The sequence below is a fragment of the Microcaecilia unicolor genome, chromosome 1, assembly GCF_901765095.1.
Source record: "Microcaecilia unicolor chromosome 1, aMicUni1.1, whole genome shotgun sequence".
NCBI classification, from domain to species: domain Eukaryota; kingdom Metazoa; phylum Chordata; class Amphibia; order Gymnophiona; family Siphonopidae; genus Microcaecilia; species Microcaecilia unicolor.
Genome location: NC_044031.1, coordinates 713,943,694 through 713,970,873, shown reverse-complemented (window position 1 = coordinate 713,970,873; position 27,180 = coordinate 713,943,694). Strand labels below are relative to the sequence as shown.

Genomic DNA, 27,180 nt, shown 5'->3' with positions numbered 1-27,180 from the left:
TTGAAAATAGCAATTTGAATGTTTTTGTGAGAAAAACGTCCAAATGCTGATTTATGCCACTTTTTAGGCATTTTTGTCTTTTGATTAAGAGCCCCATAGTGAAGAACTGTAGAGAGGAAATGGAAGAGAGAGAGAGACCATCCCACAGAGGGATAAAAGGAAGAGAGGGGGAAGATACTAGACCCACAGAAGGAGGGGAATATGCTGGATGGTGGGTGTGGATAGAGAGGAGAGAGACAGTGAGATGCTGGACCGCGTGGGAAGAATAGGAAAGATGCTGGGCCATGTTGTGTAGGAAAGACAGAGAAAGAAGAACCTGGGAACAGGGAGGGATAGGGACAGAGAAGAGAGATCCTGAGCATAGGGAAAGCACAGAGACAGAGACAGAGACAGAGACAGAGGGGCACTGCTGGATGGGGAGAGAGTGGAAAACAAACTGGCAGATCAATATAATATCCAAACCACTTTATTGAAGATAACGTATGTAAGACAAATACATATGGTATCTTCAATAAAGTGGTTTGGATATTATATTGATCTGCCAGTTTGTTTTCCACATTGGATTTTGCAGATCGCTTGCCTTGTTGTTTTCTGGGGAGAGAGTGGAGACATAAAGAAGCAATGATGGACATGAAGGGGAAAGGGACACAAAAGAGCTAGTATGTTGGCATGGCAGGAGCATAGGGGCAGGGAGACAGAAATGAGTGTCACTGGGAGGGGGGATAGGGACACAGTGGGGTGATGTTGGACTGGAGAATAGGGAAACTGAACAAGGGGGCAGGGACACAGAGGAGTGATAAATACAGGGGAAGGGATAGGGACACAAAAGAGAGATGCTGTGCAGATGAAGATATGGTCTCAGACAAGGGAGATGCTGAACACAAGGGGAGAATAGGGACACAGAGAAGGGAGATGCTAAACATGGAAAGAGGTTAGGAACAAGGAAGATGGGTATGAAAAGAGAAGAAATGTCAAAGGGACCAAAGACCCTAGCAACAGAATTAAAAGAAGACAGAGGAAAATAGAAATAAAATCATAGTCCAATACAATCTTTAAATAATCAAATGACCAGAAAATAAATAAAGGCAGAAACATTATTTTGTTTTCTTTGTACTGATTAGAAAATGTCAGCTTTTAGAATATATAACTGCCAGAGGGGGACATGTTAGCTGTAGATGTGTGAGTGTGTGGGACAGAAGGAGGTGGCAGTGTGCATGTTGGAGGAGACAAAACAGAGGACAGGCTGTCCATGTGAATTGAGGGCGAGGTGGGGTACATAAGAGAGGGACAGACTAACAGTATGAGTGTGTGGGGGGTGGGGCAGAAAGAGGTGGTAGTGTGCATGGGGTAAGGGGACAGACGGAGAGGCTGGCTGTGTGCAATGGAGGGACAGAGGGACAGATGGGCTGTCAATATGTGTGGGGGGGGGACAGAGAGACATGTTGGCTGTAGGTGTATGTTTGGGAAAAAGAAAAGTGACAGCATGCATTTGGGAAACAGAGAGGAGAGCACAGGCTGGTATTGGGGAGGGGCAGAGAGAGGAACAGGTTGACTCTGTATGTGAGGACAGAGAGGGACATGTTTGCTGTAGATATGTGAGTGTATGAGGCAGAAAGAGATGGCAGTGTGCATAGTGAGGGGGGAGACAAAAGAGAGGGACAGTATGGCCATGTGAATTAAAGGTGGGGAGAAATGAGGATGGGATGGCTGTATGTTTTCTTGTGGGATGGGGTAGAAAGAAGTGGTAGTGAGCATTTGTTGAAGGTGGGCAGTGATGAAAAGGCTGGCTGTGTGCAATGGGGGTACAGAGAGAGGGACAGCTTGCTCTATGTGCATGGGGCGGGGCAAGAGGGACATGTTTGCTTTATGTGTATGAGTGTGTGGGGCAGAAAGAAGTGGCATTGTGCATGGGGGTCAAGAGAGAAGGATGGGCTGGCCATATGAATTTGGGGGGAAAATTGGGATGAGATGGGGTGTGTATGTGTGGGGGGGAAGTATAAAGAGGTACAGTGTACAATGGGTGAAAAGACAGGATGGACTTGTGCATAGGAGGAACAGAGAGAGGAACAGTTTTGTTTTACTGCTTTATATATTGAATCATGCCATGGTCCCTATACTCTTCTGAATCTCTACCTGTCTAATTATGTTTTAGGATTTTTAATACTGTACTTTTTAGTTTAATAAATACTACTACTACTTATCATTTCTAAAGCACTACTAGACATACGCAGCACTGTACACTTGAACAAGAAGAGACAGTCCTTGCTCGACAGAGCTTACAATCTAATTAGGACAGACAAACAGGACAAACAAGAGATTGTCCTGTTTATCTGTCCTAATTAGAGATAAGGGAATATTAAAGTGAGGATGATAAAATAAGGGTTCTGAACAAGTGAATAAGGGTTAGGAGTTAAAAGCAGCATCAAAAAGGTGGGCTTTTAGCTTAGATTTGAAGACGGCCAGAGATGGAGCTTGACATACTGGCTCAGGAAGTCTATTCCAGGCATATGGTGCAGCAAGATAAAAGGAACTGAGTCTGGAGTTAGCAGTGGAGGAGAAGGGTGCAGATAAGAGAGATTTACCCAGCGAACGGAGTTCCCAGGGAGGAATGTAGGGCGAGATGAGAGTGGAAAGGTACTGAGGAGCTGCAGAGTGAATGCACTTATAGGCCAATAAGAGGAGTTTGAACTGTATGCGGAAACGGATAGGAAGCCAGTGAAGTGACTTGAGGAGAGGGCTAATATGAGCATGACCACACTGGCAGAATATTAGTCATGCAGCAGAATTTTGAACAGATTGAAGAGGAGAGAGATGGCTAAGTAGGGAGACCTGTGAGAAGCAAGTTGCAATAGTCTAAGCCAGAGGTGATAAGAGTGTGGATAAGGGTTCTGGTAGCATGCTCAGAAAGGAAAGGGTGAATTTTGCTGATATAGAGAAAGAAACGACAGGTTTTAGCAGTCTGCTGCATATGTGCAGAGAAGGAGAGGGAGGAGTCGAAAATGCAACACAGCAAAACCAAAGCTTGTAATGAACACTACATAACTTTTCCTCTCCTCCATCCCCATTGTACCTGAAGCACATGTACCTTTGAGCACAATATCACGTTGTATTTGTTTCTTTACCGGACTTGGCGAATGCCTTTACCGTACTATATAAGCCACACTGAGCCTGCGAATAGGTGGGAAAATGTGGGATACAAATGTAAGAAAGAAAGAAAGAAAATTTCTGGCCAATGACTAACAAATATGACAACTTTGCAAAATGTGGTATGGTGTTCAAGCTTGAAAGTGTTCCCAAAATGAAAAAGGTTGGCAAGCATTGTTTTAAAGGAGCATTTATAATTTAAAGTTTTAAAAAAATGAATACAGATAGATAGATACTTCCCTTAAGATAACAATACCTTGCTTACAAATAGTCAACAACCTAATCAGAGGTTTAACACAACGACTATCCGTCTTTTCCTACATCAGCTGAGCAAACTGCAACCAGCCAATTAGAAGGGGAAATTTCATTGCTCTGTGAGGAGCTGCTGTCTTGAGTGACCTATCAGGGACCTATTTACAGCTCGTCGGAGAAAAGCTCCAGTCACCTTTCGTTTTGCCCGAGCCTAGTGACGTCAGCATGTGCATTGAGCCCTCTTCTCTTTCCCGGAGCTGTCATCAGGGACTAGCACATCCCCGTTTGCTGGCGAAGAACAATAAGTGCGGGCTCCCTTAAGCACCCTGCCCTGCACTCGCCTCCAATCTACGCTCGCGCGATTCCTGCAGCTGCTTCTTGGAGTTCAGCACCACGGGCACCGAACAGCTCCGCATCATCCCCAGGCAGCCAGCTGAGGCTGACACCTGAGTTTAGCCAAATCTCTGCTCCTTGTCATTCCCCAGACCGGAAGCAGACCTTGCCAGCTCCCAGCAGGATCCCAGCCGAACCGGTGTGCTGCTTTCCTGAAGGGCAAGACCTTTCCCAAGGATGAGTCTCCAGCTGCCTGTCTGTATACAAATACTGGCGCTGATAGTATGCCAAATGCAAGCATTCCCCACGCCTGACAGCAATAAAGGTAAGTCCAGAACCTGAATTAAGGTTCTACATAATAAGAACTTTTTTCAAATTCTGTCACACAGAGGCGAATTCGAGCCTTTAAATAGAAATAAAAAAAAAATACTTGCCAGAAATCAAATTTTAAAATTTAAATCTAAGAAGTTGAAGGTGAAAGTGGGGAGTGCCATTGTTCACGGAGAGATGAAGAAAGGGGGAGGTCTAAATAATTTCTGAATCAAGTCTCTGCTATAGTGATGCGTTTAATCTATTGGATTTCTGTTTGTTCACAACAGCCTTAGGGGTGGAACCATGAAATTATCTACTGACATTCTATTCTTAGATACTCTAGTCTAGAAAAGCACTATGATTTTCTGTGCACTGTAATATCAGGTAAGAGTTTCTGTGTCTCTTGTGTCATAGACCTTCGAGTACTCCAGTCTGATCAAGCTATGGTTATTTTAGCCAAGCCCTTGCGCGGTTGTCTAAGGCAATGTTAAAAACATGTATTTTAATGATAGAAATGTTACAATGTTGTGCATTTTAACCCTAATTCTTACTATCCTATAAGGGTTTTAATTATTTACTTATACAAAATGTTATTTATATGTCCATCTGCATCATAAAATGAATGTTCATATGTATTCCAGATAAAGCCATACACAATAGAGAGCTAAGTGTAGAAAGACCTTTGAAAGAACAGGTAAGTGAAACAATGCTGTATATTGTTAGTTATTGAAAACAGTTTTACTAATATTGACTTTTAGAAACAGTATTTGTGTTTTCAGGTACTGAACTAGTAAGCCAGTTTAGTTTGATACAGGGTTAGCATAACAGGTATGAACAAAATGTTTTGGAAGGAATAAGTGGTGAGCAAATTGGCTTATGATTGTAGAAATGCTCTGCTCTGAGACAAGAATTCAAGACTCTTGTCTGCCCACTGGCTGGCTGTGAAGCCTTGGGCAAGTCACTATCTCACTTGCCTTGATGAACTTAATGAAAAAAGAAATCTCTTTATCTGACATTTTTGGTCAGCAGTTGTTATTAATTTAAATTTCAATGTTTACTGCTTCAATTTATAACTCACTACTACAAAAAATTACAAACAAGGGACAATCATAAAATATCTACAACAAAATCACATAAAACCAATATGATATAAACAAAACTAAAACAAATAAAGCAACCTTAAAGAATCAAAATAAAAAGCCCCATTAAATTGTTACCTAGAAGTTTCCTAAATCACCAAGTCTTTATTACTTGGACAGGACATGTACTCCTGCTTCTAAAGTCAGTTGGTTCCAATCTACTAGACTAATATATCAAAAAGCATCCTCACAAGTTGTTTTCAACTATGCTAATTTCAGTGATGGGATCTCAACAAAAAAAAGAAAAAAGAAACCTGAGGTGATCTCAAAACCCAGCTAGTAACATAGAGAGCCAACCATTCTTTCAGATAATTTGGCATTCCACCACCAAGAATAAACCTAGAATCAAAACAATCTTTCAAAAAGTTCTAAATGTTACTGGAAGTAAATGTAATCTTTCCAAAATCAGGATACTTTCTCTCTAACTCATACCACTGATAATCCTGGTGACAGTTTGGACTACTTGAAGGCCTTGTAAAAGCTTCTTAGGAAGCCCTAGAAAAAGTCTATTACAATAGTCTAACTTGGACTGTTAACTGATTCTTATTTAGAATAGTAGCAACCTGCCAAGTTAAGTGCTGCTCTATAAAACATATATAAGTACATAAGTGTTGCCATAATGGGACAGACCGAAGGTCCATCAAGCCCAGTATACTGTTTCTAACAGTGGCCAATCCAGGTCACAAGTACCTGGCAAGATCCCAGAACAATATAATACATTTGATACTGCTTATCCCAGAAATAAGCGGTGGATTTTCCCCAAGTCCATTTTGACAATGGCTTATGGACTTTTCTTTTAGGAAGCTATACAAACCTTTTTTTAAACCCCACTAAGCTAACTGCTTTTACCACATTCTCTGGCAATGAATTCCAGAGTTTAATTACACATTAAATGAAGAAATATTTTCTCAGATTCATTTTAAATTTAACACTTTGTAGCTTCATTGCATGCTCCCTAGTCCTAGTATTTTTGGAAAGAGTAAACTTGTGATTCACATCTAGCCATTCCACTCCACTAAGTATTTTATATACCTTTATCATATCTCCCCTCAGCCGTCTTTTCTCCAAGCTGAAAACCCCAAGCCATTTCGGCCTTTCCTCATAGGGAAGTCATCCCATCCACTTTAGCATTTTCGTTGCCCTTCTCTGTACCTTTTCTAATTCCACTATATCTTTTTTGAAATGCGGTGACCAGAATTACCCACAGTATTCAAGGTGCGGTCGCATCATGGAGTGATACAAAGGCATTATAACAGCCTTGTTTTTATTTTCCATTTCTTTCCTAATAATAACTAACTTTCTATTTGCTCTCTTTGCTGCTACAGCACACTGAGCAGACAGCTTCAAAGTATCATCAACGATGACTCTTAGATCCTTTTCCTGGTCGGTGATTCCTAATGCGGAACCTTGCATTACATAGCTATAGTTCAGGTTCCTCTTTCCCACATGCATCACTTTGCACTTGCTCATATTAAACATCATCTGCCATTTGGATGCCTAGTCTCCCAGTCTTGTAAGGTTGTCTTGCAATTTTTCACAATCCTCTTGCGATTTAACAACTTTGAATAACTTTGTGTCATCAGCAAATGTAATTACCTCACTAGTTATTCCCTTATCTAGATCATTTATAAATATGTTAAAAAGCAGCGGTCCCAACACAGACCCCTGCAGAACCCCACTATCTACCCTTCTCCTTTGAGAACACTGACCATTTAACCCTACTCTCTGTTTTCTATCCTTTAACCAATTTTTAATCCACAGTAAAACACTACCTCCAATCCCATGACTTTACAGTTTCCTCTGGAGTCTTTCATGAGGTACTTTGTCAAACACCTTCTGAAAATACAGATACACAGTATCAACTGTCTCACCTTTATCCACATGTTCGTCCACCCTTTCAAAGAAATGTAGTAGATTGGTGAGGCAAGATTGCCCTTCACTAAATCCATGCTTTTGAATATGCTGTATAATTTTGTTCTTTATAATAGTCTCTACCATTTTGCCTGGCACCAACATCAGGCTCATCGATCAGATCACCTCTGGAACCCTTTTTGAAAATCGGCATTACATTGGCCACCTTCCAATCTTCTGGTACCGTGCTTGATTTTAAAGATAAATTAAATATTACTAACAATAATTCTGCAAGTTCATTTTTCAATTCTATCAATACTCTGGGATGTATACCATCTGGTCCTGGTGATTTGCTACTCTTCAATTTGTCAAATTGCCCCATTACATCTTCCAGGTTTACAGAGATTTAATTCAGTTTCTCTGACTTGTCAGCATTGAATACCATTTCTGGCACTGGTATGTCTCCCACATCTTCCTTGGTGAAGACCGAAGCAAAGAAATCATTTAATCTCTCTGCTATGGCCTTGTCTTCTACGAGTACCCCTTTTACCCCTCTGTCATCTAGTGGTCCAACTGATTCTTTTGCCGGCTTCTTGCTTTTAATATACCTAAAAAAGTTTTTACTATGCATTTTTGCCTCCAACACAATCTTCTTTTCAAAGTCTCTCTTTGCCTTCCTTATCAGTGCTGTTCTTTTGACTTGCCATTCTTTATGTAGTTTCCTATTATTTTCAGTCAGATCCTTCTTCCATGTTCTGAAGGATTTTCTTTTAGCTCTAATAGCTTCCTTCACCTCACTTTTTAATTATGCCGGCTGTCGTTCGGTCTTTCTTCCTCCCTTTTTAATAGGTGGAATATATTTGGCCTGGGCTTTCAGGATGTTATTTTTGAATAGCATCCATGCCGGATGTAAATTTTTGACCTTCGCAGCTACTCCTCTAAGTTTTTTCTCACCATTCTTCTCATTTTATCATAGTCTCCTTTTTGAAAGTTCAATGCTAGCGAATTGAATTTCCTGTATATACTGATAACATTTCTACATCTGTCTCATCATCCTGGCCAGGTGGATGGTGGTACGCTCTTATCACTATCCTTTTCCCCTTTACACATGGAATTTCAGTCCATAGAGATTCCAAGATGTGTTTTGTGTCCTGTAGAATTTGTAGTCTATTCGATTCAAGGCCCTTCTTAACATACAATGCTACCCCTCCACCAATTCAACCAACCCTATCAATGCAATATAATTTGTATCCTGGTATGACAGTGTCCCACTTGTTATCCTCCTTCCACCAGGTCTCAGAAATACCTATTATAACTATTTTTTTATTTAGTACAATATATTCTAACTCTCCCATTTTATTTCTTAGGCTTCTGGCATTCGCATATAGACATTTCAGATTATGTTTGTTGTTCCTATTTACATCTTGCTCAGCAGTTGACAGTGATACTGTGCAATCTTGAAAATCTGTCTGCTTTTTATTTAAAGACACCTGCCAGCTTATTTTCGAAAGAGAAAGACGCCCATATTGCGACCCAAATCTGGAGATGGGCATCTTTCTCCCGTGAGCGAACAAATCCGTATAATCGAAACCCGATTTTGGGTGTCTTCAACTGCACTCCGTTGCAGGAATGAACAAAGTGGACGGGGGCGTGTCGGAGGCATGGTGAAGGCGGGACTGGGGCGTGGTTATCATCCGAGGAGAGATGGGTGTCTTTAGCTGATAATCAAAACAAGAAGGGCGTTTTTGACGAGAATTTGGTCCGCTTTATTTGGACCCTTTTTTTCAGGTCCAAGTCCCAAAAAAGTGCCCCAACTGACCAGATGACCACTGGAGGGAATCGGGGATCACCTCCCCTGACTCCCCCAGTGGTCACTAACCCCCTCCCACCAAACAAAACCCACTTTACAAACTTTTTTGCCAGCCTGTATGCCAGCCTCAAATGCCGTACCCACCTCCATGACAGCAGAATGTGTTCTATCTTCTGACAGCCTTTCCCTGGTTCTGTTGTGGCTCTCGGGTGAGTGTGACACCTTTTCTTTTATGCGCACTGCAGAGTCACATCAGCAATACATTGTGGTGGGTGTAGAGTATTGGGCTCCATGATTCCACTAGCTTGTGTTAAATGCTCACAATGTTGGTAGTGGGTAGGCTCTACTCCCATGGTGCTTTCCCCTCTGCTTACTGGGTCAGAGTGTGCCCTGTTTTGTTTCCGGTAGTCCATGAGGTAGTGGCCATTTTTGTAAGCCAGTTTTAGCTTCCTTTCATGTGTTACCCACGTTACTGAAAGTGGGCATTGTACAGCATTCTGCCAGCTCTGACCTACTGCTAATCTCAGTACCAGGGAGACTCTTTGCCAGTGGGGCACAACCTCTGATCTGCAGTTAACTGTGAGTAAATGTGCTTATTCCAATAAAGGACGTTTTCGGAGACATTAGTCTTCAGGTGTCAACTGGTGTGCCAAGGTTCTACAGCAGCAACAAGTCCTAGAGGCCTGGAGCACTTTTAGTGGGTACCGCAGTGCACTTCAGGCAGGCGGACATAGGCCCATCCCCCCTACCTGTAACATATGTGCTGGTAAATGGGAGGCCTCCAAAACCCACTGTACACACATGTAGGTGCCCCCTTTACCCCTAAGAACTATGGTAGTGTTGTACATTTGTGGGTAGTAGGTTTTGGGGGAGAGGTTGGTGGCTCAGTACCCGTGGTAAGGGAGCTATGCATGTGGGAGCTGTTTCGGAAGTCCACCGCACTGACCTCTAGGATGCCCAGTTGGTGTCCTGGCATGTAATCCTGGCCCCTCCCATGACCAAATGGCTCGGATTAGGACGTTTTTGAGCTGGCTGGTTTTAGTTTCCATTATCGCTAAAAAAAAAAAATTGCCCAGCTCAGAAACGAACAAATCTATGGCATTTGGTCCGTGCAAACCATATTTTTGAAACAAAACAAAGACGTCCATTTTTTTTTCGAAAATACGGTCTGTCCCTCCTCTTCACGTACCCGTTTTCGGACATAAACGCCCATGGAGATAGGCGTTCGCGTTCGATTATGCCCCTCCTGGTCTACTAAGCTCTCTATTGCAACCACGTTATCGGGATGCCCTATCTTCCCTGTTTTGTTGATATCTTTGAAAGACACCTTATTCTGAACCATGCGCTTTTGAGTGACTGTCAGCCTTCCCTCGTTTCCAGTTTAAAAACTGTTCTATCTCCTTTTTAAATGCCAATGCCAGCAGCCTGGTCCTACTCTGGTTAAGGTGGAGCCCATCCTTTCAGAATAGGCTCCCCTTCCCCAGAATGTTGCCAGGTTCCTAACAAATCTAAAACCCTCATCCCTGCACCATTATCTCTTCCATGCATTGAGACTCCAGAGCTCTGTCTATCTCTTGGGCACTGTGCGTGGAATGGGGAGCATTTCTGAAAATGCTACCCTGGAGGATCTGGATTTCAGCTTGCTACCTAGGAGCCTAAATTTGGCTTCCAGAACTTCCCTCCCACATTTTCCTATGTCATTGGTGCCTACATGTACCAAAACAGATGGCTCCTCCCCAGCACTATCTAAAATCCTATCTAGGTGATGCGTGAGGTCTGCCACCTTCGCACCAGGCAGGTAAGTCACCAGGCGATCCTCACATCCACAAACCAACCAGCTATCCACATGCCTAATAATTGAATCACCAACCACAACAGCCATTCTAACTCGTCCGTCCTGGGCAGAAACTCCTGGAGACACATCCTCAGTATGAGAGGATATTGCATCCCCTGGTGGACTGGTCCTGACTACTGGATTATTTCCAACTTCACCAGGGTGACGCTTTCCATTTAGGAGGCCTCTCTCCTCCAAGGCAGCACAGGGGCTGCTAGACTGGAGGTGGGACTTTTCTACAACATCCCTGTAAGCCTCCTCTATGTACCTCTCTGTTTCCCTCAGTTCCTCAAAGTCTGCTACTCTAGCCTCAAGAGAACAGACTCATTCTCTGAGAGCTAGGAGCGCTTTGCATCGAGCACACACATATAACCTCTCACCAACTGGGAGATAATCATACATGTAACACTCGGTGCCTAAACTCTGAAATAAACCCTAGATCTCTCACCTGAGTATTAATTGAAAGGTCTGTCTGGGTATCCAGGTATGTCCATAGACAACGGACATTGAGGACACATAGAATTGGCTCCACAAAATTTCAAGTTAGCTGAATGGCCAAATATCTGGAGATATTTTATCTTATCCTGCCATAAAGATATTGCATATGAAGGCCATTCCCTTAAGATCTCACATGCATTATTTTTTGCACACTTCTACATTTCACACAATAGAGGTTAAACTGGAGGACATGCAAAAATTATTCTATTAATTCCAACAAGACACAGATTTAAAATGCGATATTATAAGTGTATATGGGCAGCTCAATTTAGGGATGGCACCAAGTTAGCCATCAGCTCTTATAATTAAGACCCAATCACTCTGGCCTGCTGGATTTCATCGCCTATGAACTTCCTGTTTCAGAGGGGATGGGATCCAGAATACCTTAAGCATGCATAGTTGCTCAAGGTCCTGCAATAAGACTTCGTTAAACAAGCTGTGGCTGCCTTGCTGCTGCCCCAGAGGGGTTAAGGAAGGAAATCCACTGAAAGTCTTGGGTGGGTGGGGAGGGAGGAATGAGAGGGAAGGTGAGGTAGGGAAGAGAAATGTTGGAACTTTGCCAGGTGCTGAAGTGCAGAAGTGGAGATGTTGAACACCTTAGTGGGGGAGGGAGGGAAAGAGAAATGCTGAACACCTTGGGGAGTGGGTAGGAAAGTAAAGTGATGCTCAACAACACACTGGGGTAAGATAGGGAAGGGGGATGCTGGACACCTTTTCGTGGGCTGAAGTGGGAAAGGGGAGATGCTGAACACCTTGGGGGATGGAGGGAGGGAAAGGGAAATGCTAAACCCATGGGGGATGGGTAGAAAAGCAAAGTGAGCTGAATATATCAGGGGGAAGGGGAGATGATGGGCAATTCAGAGGGAAGGTAATGAAGCAGAAGAAAGCTGGACACCATATTGAGAAGGAGATAGGGAAGGGGAGATGCTGGACTATTTAGAAGTAGAGAAGGGAAGGAGAGATGCTGGACATGGGTGCCTTGAGTCAGCCCTTGGTGAGGGCACACAGTTGGAGGTTCACCTAGGGTGTCGCATACCCTTGAGCTGGCCCTGTGTACATTGTAGAGGTAATTTTATAAACTTTTTTTTCCTGTGGGTAAACCCTGCTTTGCCTATGGAAAGGAGCTTTAATAAAATAACATTTATGTAAATTTATGTGTGTGTATATTTTTGCAATTGTTGCAGGTTTTGAGAGGCTATTTTAAAAAGACATGTAAGCTCCCACGTACCTTTATGAAATAACCCCAAAATAGGTTCCTATTCAGACTTACAGCCTAGGTGACCTGTTATAAAATTACCCTCTACATAAGCAAAATGAACATATTATATATATATATATATAATTAAAATGTTTACAACCAGCAAAGTACAAGCTACAAGAGTTTAACTTTTTTTTGTAAAATTCTAAATTTTTGGAAAACATATGTTCTTTTACTACGGTGCACTAATAGATTTAGCATGCATTAACGATTAGTGAGTGCTAGATTCTAAGAAGCCCATAGGTTAAAATGGGTTTCTTAGCACTTAGCACATGCTAAATCCAATAGCACACCTTAGTAAAAGGAGCACTTACTATTATATCCTGCTTGTTCATTAAGCTGTGGTAAAAAGGGGCCTATGCTAGCAGTGGAGGCCGTTTTTGCTACAGCCCTTTTTACCGCAGTGGGTAAAAAGGATGAAAAAAAGACATGGCCATGCAATAAGAAATGCTGCATGCTGGGGGTGGAACTACCACCAGCATCCGTGTTGAGCCGGCGGTAGCTCCAGATTGGCATGCGGTACACCCATGGTGGGCTTACCACCGATTAGTAAAAGGGCCCTTTAATTGTTATACTTGATTTTAAAGTGTATTATAAAATTTGGTAATTTTCATTTCCTTTTCTGTTCCACCAATAAGATTTCTGAGGCAGATACAGGGAGCAAAACAGATGCTGCAGGTAAATCCCTCATTTTTATAGAACACAGATTTTATTATATGGAATATTATTAATTCATAAAATAAGCGTGCATTTTTTTTGCTGTTGTTGTCTTCTAGAAACCAATACTGATTTAAGCAATGACTCTTTTGCTGATGATTTAAGACTACTCATGTTAGCAGTGGAAAAAGAGAGAAACGGGGGTAAAGGGGAATCGATAAGAAGCTCCCTTAATGATCAACAACATGCTTTTGATGGTGGAGACTCAACAAAGAACCGCAAGCTAGTGGATGAATATGACTCTACAAAGAGTAGAGTGGATTATAAGATTTCAGGTATTTGTCCTCAAATTTCTGCTAGTGAAAATTTGGGGCAAATGATGCCTTGCTAAATAGTTCCTAGTAGAAAACTGATTTACAAACAAAAAAAGATTCATGCTTAGGCTGTTGAATCTCACCATTCTTCTTTCCCTTCTTTCTGATTATCTCAAATTTTTCAATGACCGTGGTCAACGTTGGCCACCGTTTCACCAATGCTGCTTTAGAACCACCAGTCAAAATTGGCGAAATGGTGGCCAACGTTGACCACGGTCATTGAAAAATTTGAGATAATCAGAAAGAAGGGAAAAAAGAATGGCGAGATTCAACAGCCTATGGTAAGTGATTATTTAACATTTTTGAAATTTGTTTCACTTGAACTTTTGACACTAGCTTTAGTAGGCTGTATATCACAAAACAGGAGGTTTATGCCTATGATGAAGCAGTCCAAGCTCCCTTAACACAATTGTGTATGGAAAGGCACTTCTTGAGGCTTTTTCCTCCTTCAGTAGAAGTCTTTCCTCCTCCTCTATTGAGTTTGCTTACTACACATGGAGTTTTCCTAAATATATGATTTGGTATTGTCCTTTAAAGAAACTCACCTTCCAGTTGAAGATTTAGTTCATGTGCTAATGTTGCCATTAGAGTGCAGCCATTAAAATAAATTTATCGCATGAGCACCATTTTGTAGGCAGTAAGAGCTCATGTACTATCCTTGTGCTAACCAGTTATCATGTGGTAATATAGCTGTGCTAACTGATTAGGGCAGGAATGCCCACTCTCCGCCTCTGACATGCCCCCTCAAAAAAAAAAAAGAAAATATTTTTAGCATATGGTTAGCGCACACAGATTTGGCAGATACTGCAGGATGCCTGACCGTATCCCATGGTAAAACCATTTTAATCTGTATTAGGCGTGCATTACTGTGTAAGGCAGCTTATTAAAAGGGCCCCTAAGTGGATAAAGGGATAAAGCTGCGTTAGTTCATTACTCTCAAGAACTACAGGATTGCAAAAATGTTGTTCTAGTCAGTTTTACATTTGAGGAACAAATTAATTAATTTATTTATTATTACATTTGTATCCCGTGCTTTCCCACTCAAAGCAGGCTCAATGCGGCTTACATAGTAAAAGGAATACAGAATATTATTACGTCCATGGCTACAAAAGCTACATAGAAGTTATCAGTGTACAGAACCCTTCCTATCGGGGAATTATTTCCTGTTAACATGTATGACAGAGGAATATTAAAAGAGCCAGACAGTGCTTAGTAAATATGTGGTTTTTGCAGATGATCTGGATGGTCTTCACCAATTAGATGGCACTCCATTAACAGCTGAAGATATTGTCCAGAAGATTGCCACCAGAATTTATGAAGAAAATGACAGAGGTGTATTTGACAAGATTGTTTCAAAGCTTCTTAATCTTGGTCTGGTATGTTCTCACCAGTCGCACTATATTTTTGTTTTTACTAAGGTTTCCCTGTTTCCCTTTCATAATCCCTCATCCATTGTTCATCCTCACGCCGCATCCCCATATGACATGCTTGGATAACTCTGAAAATCCTTGGTAGCCCAAGAGTGAGAAGAGCATCTCCTGTAAGGTGCGCCCTTGGTGCAGCCTATTGACTGGCAGGAACTGTCACATACCAACAACCATCCTTTCTATTTTCCTGGGCCTTTGTAAGCCACCGTCCAATCTTAAACGGGTGCCCTTCGCATTTCAGAACATACTATCCCTGACCAGTATGGCCTCTGTGGAGTTTACCTTTCAATTATTCTACTTCAGTCTGTTTACACAAGGGGCCCTTTTACTAAGGCATGCCTAAAAATGACCTGAGCTGGTGTAGGCGCATGTTTTGGATGCATGCTGGTCCATTTCCTCAGTACGCCTGGAAAAAAGGTATTTTTTTTTGTGCTGGAATATGGACGTGTGGCAAAATTAAAACCAGCCTTCCCTTCTTTCTCAGCGTGCACTGTGCCACCTTCGCGGAAACCGGAAACAGGAAATTGCTTCAGTGTGGGCTGAGAGAGAAGGGGAAGGCTTAAAGGCTAGAGGCGAGCCTGCTTTTTCGCTGCCGCTGCCACCACTGCAACTTTTTAAACTCAGGGCGGCTGGAAGGAAAGCAGCTGAGTGACAATATGGCAGGGAGCGACAGGAAGCGCCGTGGGGCCCCTGCAGGCGCGAGGCCCTGTGCGACCGCTCTTGTCGCCCCTGCCTAAGACCGGCCCTGCATGTACTGTAAACATCCAGCATGAACGTCCACTTTACAGACTGAAATGTCCAAGTTATGAACAGGGGAAAACAAGGGACATGGATGTCTGTGTGGCAGCAGAGGAACATCCATCTTACAAAATGGCCACACAGACATCTACACAAAGCAGAGCAGAGGGGTAGCCTAATGGTTAGAGCAGTCTGCTGAGATGCAGGGGACCCAGGTTCAAATCCCACTTCATATGTTTGTGATTTTTCTTTAACTTATCAGCCCTCTAGGAACAGAAAAATATGTACTATACCTGAATATACACCACTGCAATAGCCTTCAGGCTTGCAGGTGTCTTATATATTCATGTACAGTAAGTATTTTTCTGTCCCTGAAAGGCTCACAATTAAAAAAAAAATAAAAAGCCAAAGTGGGATTTCAACCTGGGACCCTTGGTTCTCAGTCCACTGCATTAACCGCTACACTACTCTTCACATCTGCAGGCTGCTCTGTTAAGAATGTCCATAATACTTGAAGCTGTCATATGGCCTGATATCCCTAGCTGGTTTCAAATTCAGGGGAGAGGAAGGGGACAGATACCACTTAATCCCTCTAGTGGGCAGCTGTTCATTCAGAGCACTTTTCTGTAACCTGGACATGACAAGTACCAGGCCTAAGACATCCCTTCCTTTTCTGTTATCAAAATTGGACGTCCGTATTTTGGGCCCTCCCTAGTCCCACCCAAAACACACTGAGACCACACCCCCTTGCTGTATGGATGTACTGCAGTGTTAGATGTCCATATCTTATCTTTGTGAAATTGGAATTTGGATTTCCAGGCAGCATAGATGTCTAAATGCCTGCTTTCAGATATCCAAAACAAGAATACAGCATCTAAATTAACCACCTTTGTCAATGGAGCTGAATATATGTGTAATATGCTAAACACCAGCTGTGATGTGTACAGCACCAGTGCATAAGAACATAAGCTTTGCCCAGCTGGGACAGACCAAAGATCCATCAAGCCCAGTATCCTGTTTCCAACAGTAGCCAATCGAGGTCACAGGTAACTGGCAAGATTCCAAATGAGTAAGACAGATTTTATGCAGGTTATCCTAGAAATAAGCAGTGGATTTTCCCAAGTCCATCATAATAATAGCTTATGCACTTTTCAAGTGCAAAACAATAGAGGAGTCAAAAATTTACATCAGGCGTGGATGCTGTTCAAAAACACCATCCTGGAAGCCCAGGCCAAATATTTTCCACGTATGAAAAAAGGAGGACAGAAGACCAAACGACAGCCGGCATGGTCAAAAATTGAAGGAAGCTAAGAGTTAAAAGAAAATCCTTCAGAAATTGGAAGAAGGAACCGACTGAAAATAATAAGAAACAGCATAAGGAATGTCAAGTCAAATGCAAAGTGCTGATAAGGAAGGCAAAGAGGTACTTTGAAAAAAAGATTGCATTGGAGGCAAAAACACATAGTTAAATTTGGGGGGGGGAGGGGAATATTAAAAGCAGGAAGCTGGCAAAAGAATCAGTTGGACCTCTAGCTGACCGAGGGGTAAAAGGGACAATCAGGGAAGACAAAGCCGTAGCAGAGAGATTAAATGAATTCTTTGCTTTGGTATTCACTGAGCAAGATTTGGGAGAGATACCAGTGCCAGAAATGGTATTCAAAGCTGACGAGTCAGAGAAACTGAATGAATTCTCTATAAACCAGGAGGATGTAATGGGGCAGTTCTACAAATTGAAGAGCAGCAAATTTCCTGGACCGGATGGTATTCATCCCAGAGTACTGATAGAACTGAAAAATGAACTTGCAGAACTATCGTTAGTAATATGTAATTTATCCTTAAAATCGAGCGTGGTACCGGAAGATTGGAGGGTGGCCAATGTAACACCGATTTTTTAAAAAGGTTCCAGAGGAGATCCGGGAAATTATAGACCAGTGAGTCTGACGTCGGTGCTGGGCCAAATGGTAGAGACTATTATAAAGAACAAAATTACAGAGCATATTCAAAAGCATGGATTAATGAGACAAAGCCAACATGGGTTTAGTGAAGGGAAATCTTGCCTCACCAATTTATTACATTTCTTTGAAGGGGTGAACAAACATGTGGATTAAGGTGAGCCGGTTGATATTGTGTATCTGGAATTTCAGAAGGTGTTTGACAAAGTACCTCATGAAAGACTCCAGTGGAAATTGGAGAGTCATGGGATAGGAGGTACTGTCTTACTGTGGATTAAAAACTGGTTAAAAGATAGAAAACAGAGAGTAGGGTTAAATGGTCAGTATTCTCAATGGAGAAGGGTAGTTAGTGGGGTTCCCCAGGGGTCTGTGCTGGGACCGCTGCCTTTTAATATATTTATAAATGACTTAGAGGTAAGAGTAATTAGTGAGGTAATTAAATTTGCTGACAACACAAAGTTATTCAAAGTAGTTAAATCGAGGGAGGAATGTGAAAAATTACAAGAGGACCTTACGAGACTGGGAGACTGGGCGTCTAAATGGCAGATGACATTTAATGTGAGCAAGTGCAAAGTGATGCATGTGGGAAAGAGGAACCTGAATTATAGCTATATCATGCAAGGTTCCACGTTAGGAGTCACTGACCTAGAAAGGGATCTAGGTGTCATCGTTGATGATATATTGGAACCTTCTGTTCAGTGTGCTGCTGCGGCTAAGAAAGCAAATAGAATGTTAGTTATTATTAGGAAAGGAAAACAAAAATGAGGGTGTTATAATGCCTTTGTATCGCTCCATAGTGCGACCGTATCTTGAATATTATGTTCAATTCTGTTCGCCGCATTTCAAAAAAGATACAGTGGAATTAGAAAAGGTGCAGAGAAGGGCGATGAAAATGATAAAGGGGATGGGACGACTTCCCTATGAGGAAAGACTAAAGCGTCTAGGGCTGTTCAGTTTGGAGAAAAGACGACTGAGGGGAGATAGGATAGAGGTCTATAAAATAATGAGTGGAGTTGAACGGGTAGACATGAAGGGGGCATGCAATGAAGCTACAAAGTAGTAAATTCAAAACAAATTGGAGAAAAGCTTTCTTCACTCAATGTGTAAGTAAACTCTGGAATTCGTTGCCAGAGTATGTGGTAAAGGCATTTAGCTTAGCAGAGTTTTAAAAAGGTTTGGACGGCTTCCTAAAGGAAAAGTCCATAGACCATTATTAAATTGGGGGAAATCCACTATTTCTGGGATAAGCAGCATAAAATGATTTGCACTTTTTTGGGATCTTGGCAGGTATTTGTGACCTGGATTGGCCACTGTTGGAAACAGGATGCTGGGCTTGATGGACATTTGGTCTGTCCCAGTATGGCAATACCTATGTACTTATAGATGGTGTCCAAATTTTTCTCTGTTAAATCTTCCAGGTGATTCTATAGCAAATGAGACCCAACACGACTTGTGTTTCGGCCGTACTGGCCTGCCTCAGGGATCTAAAATGTTGTCATGTCATTTGCATCTCCAGAAAATCCACAAAAACAGTAACTAAATCAGTAGCATCTGTGCTAAAGAAATCGCATTGCCGATAGCAAAACTCTGTATATTGATCACCCCCCACCCCAGTAAATATCAGCAATGCCGATGGTGATTGCATGCAGCAATCTTCTTAGCTGTATAATAATATTATGGTACAATGGTGGGCCAGTATGAGGAGAGCTGCATCCCTGTTAAAGCACCACTGTTACTTTTGATCAGTGCAGAATACTGAGAGACTAATTCATTTATTTACAGATCACGGAAAGTCAAGCGTATATATTAGAAGATGAAGTGGCAGAGGCTTTACAGAAGATAATTGTTAATGAGGCAAAGTATGCTGATGAAGACTCTGAAGATCCTGATTACCACCCAATTAGAACAGAAAATGACACAGGAGCCGATAAAAAGGAGGTGGGAATGATAATTCCTGTACTTGTAATCAATTCTGTTATCTGGGACAAGGAATACAAAGCAGATGGTCTTTGCCTTTGGGAATAATTGCATCAGTCTAGAGGCTAAATAAATTCTATAAGGAAACTTTATTCTGATAGAAGCAATAGGTTAAAGGGGGAATTCTGTAAATGGCACTGAAATTTAGGTGCTGGGAAGATCTTCGCTAAGCGCCAGTGCTATAAAGGACGCTTAGCGCTAAGCAATGTTTATAGAATAGCACCTAGCTCGGATTCCCACACCCAGCTTTGTGCTCGAGGACTTGCGCCTGCTGATGTAAATGCTGTCACGTAACTGATAGCAGTTGAGCATGTAAATGACGCTAGTCTATAACACTGCATCCACCCATGCCCCTCCCCTGGCCATACCCTCTTTTGAGGTGCAATCAAGACAATTTAGGTGCACATTGTTATAGAATGGCGCCTAGGCGGAGCTGCATGTAAGTGTTAATTACTGCCAATTAACATCAATAATTGATTGTTAATGGCTTATTTATTGATTGGTTTGTTTGCAGATCTAGGATCCACACCCAAATTTGGGTGACCTTTATAGAATCTAGGAGTAAACACTCTTCTGGGTACTAATTTAATACCAGGGCCCCTTAGGAAAAGGTGCCTATTTTCAATGGATTTTATAAAGGCAACATAGGGGTCCTTTTACTAAGCTGTGGTAGAAAGTAGCCTCAGTATGCCTTTATGCAGGTCTTTTCCTCACGCTAAGGCCATTTTTACTGCAGCAATACAAACGTCATTTTACTAATTTTTGCTTTAATGGTCATGCACTAAGGTTTAACAACACAAATAAATAAATAAAGATTCTTTTTATACTCATGCATAAGCAATGAAAATGTTATATAGGGAGGAAAAAGCCTCAAAAAAGGTCCCAGCTATCAGCTAAAAGAGCAGAGCTTCATCATCATTGGCAAAAAACCTCCCAAATGGATTTGTTTTAGTCTAATCACAGATTAAGCAAAACTTAGCAAAAACAATAGCTTTAAATACTTAGCTGCAAAATCTCTTCCGGTTGAACCAAAAAACAGACTGCATTATTTATGTTAGGTATTTTTGAATATTTTTCCCAGTATTTTTGTAGTTTCATGTGCTAATGTTGCCATTAGCTGCAGCCATTTTTTAAAAAGTACTGCATGATCACTTACCCACCACCTGTTATGTAGATGGTAGCGGTTCACACAGTATCCATGTTCTAACTAGTTAGTGTGCAGTAATATAGCTGCGCTAACTGGTTAGCACAGAAACACCCACTCTCCACTCCTGACATGCCCCCTCACAAAAAGTAAAAATATTTTTGAAGTTACCACAGGATGCCTGAATGTGCCCCGCACACTGAGTTTTTAATTATCACATAATAATATCAAGGTTTTCTTTTTATGTACCATTACAATTATATTTTAGTCATTTTATGATGGATGTACTTAATCAGAATGTGTGGTTCTACTTCTTGCTTGTTTATTGATTTGGAGGATGGTCCTTATTGAGGGGCATAATCGAACAGGGCACCCAAGTTTTCCTGAGGACATCCTCGCAGGACGTCCCCACAAAGGGGCGGGGAAACCCGTATTATCGAAACAAGATGGTTGGGAGGCGGGGATAGTGCTGGACAGACTTGTACGGTCTGTGCCAGAGCCGGTGGTTGGGAGGTGGGGCTGGTGGTTGGGAGGCGGGGATAGTGCGGGGCAGACTTATACGATCTGTGCCCTGAAGAGCACAGGTACAAATCAAAGTAGGGTATACACAAAAAGCAGCAAATAGGAGTTATCTTGTTGGGCAGACTGGATAAACCGTGCAGGTCTTTTTCTGCCGTCATCTACTATGTTACTATGTTATAATATGGTTGGGGACGCCCAAATCTCAACATTTAGGTCGACCTTAGAGATGGTCGTCCCCAGTTTTCGGTGATAATGGAAACTGAAGACGCCCATCTCAGAAACGACCAAATCCAAGCCATTTGGTCATGGGAGGAGCCAGCATTCGTAGTGCACTGGTCCTCCTCACATGCCAGGACACCAACCGGGCACCATAGGGGGCACTGCAGTGGACTTCAGAAAAAGCTTCCAGGTGCATAGCTCCCTTACCTTGTATGATGAGCCCCCCAAAACCCACTCCCTACAACTGTACATCACTGCCATAGCCCTTAGGGATGAAGGGGGGCACCTAGATGTGGGCACAGTGGGTTTCTGGTGGGTTTTGGAGAGCTCGCTGTTTCCTCCACAAGTGTAACAGTTAGGGGGGATGGTCTGGGTCCGCCTGCCTGAAGTGCTCTGCAGTACCCACTGAAACTGCTCCAGGGACCTGCATACTGCTGTCATGGAGCTGGGTATGATATTTGAGGCTGTCATAGAGGCTGGAAAAAATATTTAAAAAATTTTTTTAGGGTGGGAGGGGGTTAGTGACCACTGGGGGAGTAAGGGGAGGTCATCCCTGATTCCCTCTGGTGGTCATCTGGTCATTTAGGGCACATTTTTGTGGCTTGATCGTAAGAAAAAAAGGACCAGGTAAAGTCGTCCAAGTGTTCATCAGGGATGCCCTTCTTTTTTCCATTATCGGTCGAGGATGCCTATGTGTTAGGCATACCCCAGTCCCGCCTTTGTTATGCTTCTGACATGCCCCTGGGAACTTTGGTCGTCCCCGCGACAGAAAGCAGTTGAGGACGCCCAAAATCAGCTTTTGATTATGCTGATTTGGGCGACCCTGTGAGAAGGACGCCCGCCCATCTTCCGATGTGTGTCGAAAGATGGGCGCCTTTCTCTTTCAAAAATAAGCCTGATTGTCTCCTTAGAACACCAATATGTATTCTTGTATTATCATGATTTTCATTATTTTTATCATTATGATACATACTTTACATATAATAATCATTTTTTTATTCTATTTTTATATGTCTTTTGACATTACACATATTGATGTTATACATTTTTATGCTTTTTCATTTTATTTTCAAGTCCATTATATGTGTAATCTTTATCTTTACATTATAATTGTTCTTATATTTACATTATGTATTTATTATCTTTTTTAACTACATCATATAGTTAGTATTATTCTACTATTTGGTTTACATGTATATGTTTTTAAAATATTTTTATAGACTCCTGAGGCAGGCCTGTGGCCGAAACACAGATCTGTGTTGAGTCTGTAATAAAATATTTCCTATATATGATCCAGCTGTCCCAGTCTCTTAAGGCATTGGTCCATTTCTCACTATCCCGGATGTGCCCCGCGGTACTCCATTTTTAGCTGTATTAGCACCTAGCACAGCTTAATAAAAAGGCCCCATAGGCCCCTGAGTCTTTGTTATATAAGCTCCCAAAACCAGCCCCTATAGCAAACAAATGCTCTTGCAGAAATGTACACTTGCTCCAAAAGTGTGCGTGTACTCTATGGGATAAATTCAAGAAAGGGCACCAACGTTTAGGTGCTGGGATGATGTGGGCTAAGAGCAAATGCTATAATGGCAGTTCCACGCAGAAATTCCATCATAGATTACCGGTGAAGTCCACAGTTCTATGCCTAACTTTAGCTGCAAGCACTTACGCCAGCCAAAAATGTAAGTGTAACTGTAAACAGTTAAGCGCATACTCCTGGGTTCTAAATAGCGCGCCTAGCATTCCACACTGAAATCCAGTCGTATTCTATAACAATGTGTGTAACTTAATTGGCTTAACAAGCTAATAAGCATTGTTAACAGCACTTAACAAGCAATAATGAGCACTAATTGGCAATATTTAGAATAGTAGGAATTTAATGGGCTTCCTCTCATTTGCCGCGTAGAAATCGCTAACGCGGCTTTGTAAAAACGGCACAATATAATTTAATAATTGACTGTTAATTGGAGTTAATACTCAATTATTGGTTTAAAGTGGAGTGGAGGAGTAGCCTAGTGGTTAGTGCAGCGGACTCTGATCCTGGAGAACTGGGTTTGATTCCCACTGCAGCTTCTTGTGACTCTGGGCAAGTCACTTAACCCTCCATTGTCCCAGGTACAAAATAAGTACCCGAATATATGTAAACTGCTTTGAATGTAGTTGGAAAAACCACAGAAGGGTGGTATATAAGTCCCATTCCCTTTCCCTAAATTTGTGTTAATTGCCACTAATTGGCATCAATTAGCAGTTGCATATGCAACTGCCCTTAGTTGCTATTCTAGAAGTTGTGTGCTCAGTTTCTATGGTGTGTAGCTTCTAATGGACATGGATGTGGGGGTGCATGGGTGGGTCAGGACCATGTCTAGGAGTTAGATGTGCAGGTTATAGAATACTAGAGATTAGATGCCTGACTGCCAACAGTTAGATGCCACCATTTACACCAGTCTTTGACATCGTGTAAGTGCTCATGCCTAAGGTTAGGTGCAAAACTGCAGACTTACTATAGTATTATATAATGGTGGTTCTGCGCAGAACTGTCATTACAGAATTTCCTCCAAATTCTGTATATGGCACCTTAAGTTGAGCACGTTAATCTGGCTGCATGGCCAGATTGCACACACAACTTATTAACAAGCAGTCAGCGCCAATAATTGGTACTTCACAACCAATTAGCTGCACTAATTGGCTTTAATTAGAATTTACACGCACAACTTTCTAGGCGTATTCTATAACACAGTGCATGTAAATTCTAATGCGCACAGTTGAAAAGGAGATGTGGCCATGGGCATAGAATAGGAGGTTTGTGGGCATTTCAAAAAACTGTTCACCCAATTAGGCGCAGTTTTTTAGGCCTGGTTTTAGGTGGACTAAATGGGTGCACCCAGTGGCGTAGCGGGGGCGGCTGCCACCCGGGGTGGATCGCTGCTGCACCCTCCCCCCCGGCGCAGACCAACACGACACCCCCCCCCAGGCATGGCGCCACCCAGACACGGTCCCCACCTGCCTATGAGCTCCATCCATCTGCAGCGCTGCTGTAAAGAAGAAATCGCTTCGTCGGCCCTTCCCTCACTCACTGTCTCCCGCCCTTGAGGAAATAGGAAGTTACGTCAGAGGGCGGGAGACAGTGAGTGAGGGAAGGGCCGACGAAGCGATTTCTTCTTTACAGCAGCGCTGCAGATGGATGGAGCTCGTAGGCAGGTGGGGACCGTGTCGGGGGGGAGGCGCTGCGCTGGGGGGAGGGGTGGACGGATGCACCCCCCCCACACCCGTTGACATGCGGGGCGGACCGCCCCCACCGCCCCGCCCTTGCTACGCCACTGGGTGCACCTAAATTTTAGTCACAAGAATGGCACCTGAGCATATTCTATAAACTACACCTAACTTTAGGCCTAGTTTACAGAATCACACTTTGTCCTCAGCACACATCATCCACTGCCTAAATTGTGGTGCTCTTTCTAGAATCTTCCCCTAGGTGTATACTCCCATATTTAAAAAATACGCACACACATAATGATGCTCCACCCAAGCTATATCCCAGTAAAACCTTATCTTGCTGCACCATATGCCTGGAATAGACTTCCTGAGCCTGTACATCAAGCTCCATCTCTGACCGTCTTCAAATCTAGGGTAAAAGCCTACCTTTTGGATGCTGCTTTTAACTCCGAACCCTTACTCACTTGTTCAGCACCTATTTTTATCATTCCCACCTAAGTAATTCCCTTATCCCTTATTTGTCCTGTCTGTCCTAATTAGATTGTAAGCTCTTTCGTAAGCTCTTTTGAGCAGGGACTGTCTCTTTATATCCAGTGTACAGCGCAGCGTACATTTAGTAGCGCTATAGAATTGATAAGTAGTAGTAGTAGTAAAGCCTACACACAATGTGCGTAAAAGTACACATCATCTTGTCACAGCACATGTTTATTCATATGTAAACTGCTGTGCAGTTGTATAAAAGGCCTTTTCCATGTGTGAAACAGACTGTACACACAGAAAAATCTTCATAAAATTAATCCCTTAAGGAACATTCTTTGTGAGAAATAAAATAGGAAATTCTCTCTTTGAATGGTAATATCATTTGACACCTCACAGTTTGTAATATCATGAATCACTTGCTCCAAGTTATGCAGAATGTAGGAATTCATTCATGTTAATGTATTTGTAATTTATTTAGTCTAGATTGTACTATATGCAAATATAAAGAGAGTGAGAGCATAAAGATTGGCAAAAATATTCACTAATGAATTACAAAAACTATTAAACAGAAAACACCAGATGCTCTCTCATTCTCTGCCTCTGGAACAATATTTAACTCAACTGCCATTAAATGTCTGTGATACAGAGAATTAGTAAATGGTTTTTGAATAATTGCATCTGGATTTACGTTTACTTACAACTTTATCTTTATATCTTTGCAGAACTCAAACCATGAAGGTCAGGATGGTTTAATTATTGGAAACATTGATAATATTGAGGATAAACTTGGGAGTTCTTCAAATGGCTTGGAGAGAAGAAATCAATTCTCAGCTGTAGACAACTTTGAAGACCTGCAGTATTTTCCCAATTTTTATAGACTCCTGACAAATCTAAAATCAGGTAGGTTATGTAATATCTGAATGGGATGCTCAATCTGTTTCTACATCTACAGTGGTGCACAGAAGTTTGGAATAAGCAGCTCTTAATGCTCTTTGAAACTTCAGTATGGTGAAACATCATACGTCATGAACGGCATTTTAGAAAGGATGTCCAACTCAGAATAAGGACGTCCAAGTCAATATGTCACATATGGACGTCCATTTCTCATGTATGTGCCACATAGACATCCATAGAAGAGCAGCCTACTAGTTAGGGTAGCAGTGGTCTGAGAACCTGAGGACCCCGATTTAAATCCCAATGTGGCTAGATGTGATTTTAAACTGTGAGTCCTGAAGGGACAGAAAAATACCTGCTGTGACTTCCCTAATCCCTCCAGTGGAGAACTGCTGAATTGGAGTACCTATCTGTAACCTGGATGTGCCAGGTACATGGTCTAAATACTAACATCAGTCTTTTTGGACATAGAAGTCCCTTTCCCTTCTGAAGTTAAAGTTGGACTTCCATATTTTGGCCCCTCCCTAGTTCTGCCCAAAATGAAACATGCCCCCTTGCCAAAAGGACATGCTGCAGTTTTAGATGTTCATATCCCAGCTTTATAAAAGGGATTTGGACATCCATGCAACATGGATGTCTAAATGCTGGTTTTCCGAGCCAAAACATGAAGAGCGCTTCTAAAATGTATTTATTTATTTATTTGTTTGTTTCATTTGTATCCCACATTTTCCCACCTATTTGCAGGCTCAATGTGGCTTACATGGTACCACAACGGTGTTCGCCAGTTGCGGTATGAACAAATACAGGTGTTATTGTGGTAAAAGAAGGTTTGTGTTTGGTAGATACATTAGGGAAGTTAGGGAGGGGGGATGAGGGTTAAGGTATGTCCATTACAGTCTTTGGCTTTGCAGTGTCGCAGGAACTTAGGTTTTTATGTTGGGTTGGTGGGGTATGCCCTTTTGAACAAGTTTGTTTTTAGTTCTTTCCAAAAACTTAGGTGGTCGTTCGTTGTTTTTATCTTTGACAGAGCGTTCCATAGTTGTGCACTTAAGTAAGAAAAGCTGGATGCATAAGTTGATTTGTATTTGAGTCCTTTAGTACTTGGGTAGTGGAGATTTAGGTAAGTTCATGCTGATCTTGTTGTGTTTCTGGTTG

At 42.1% G+C, this 27,180-nt stretch overlaps 1 protein-coding gene across 1 annotated transcript in view; it reads left to right on the top strand.

Annotated features, from left to right (window-relative positions):
- Positions 1–3,854: 3,854 nt before the first annotated feature.
- The window catches only part of SCG3 (secretogranin III), an 83,214-nt gene continuing 59,888 nt past the window's right edge, over positions 3,855–27,180 (top strand). Inside the window, exons 1-7 of the mRNA XM_030189407.1 lie at positions 3,855–4,054; positions 4,683–4,735; positions 13,070–13,109; positions 13,208–13,423; positions 14,696–14,838; positions 19,362–19,517; positions 25,854–26,031. Coding sequence (XP_030045267.1) covers positions 3,967–4,054; positions 4,683–4,735; positions 13,070–13,109; positions 13,208–13,423; positions 14,696–14,838; positions 19,362–19,517; positions 25,854–26,031 — 874 coding nt within the window. The 5' untranslated portion in view covers positions 3,855–3,966. The remainder of the gene's footprint in view (positions 4,055–4,682; positions 4,736–13,069; positions 13,110–13,207; positions 13,424–14,695; positions 14,839–19,361; positions 19,518–25,853; positions 26,032–27,180) is intronic.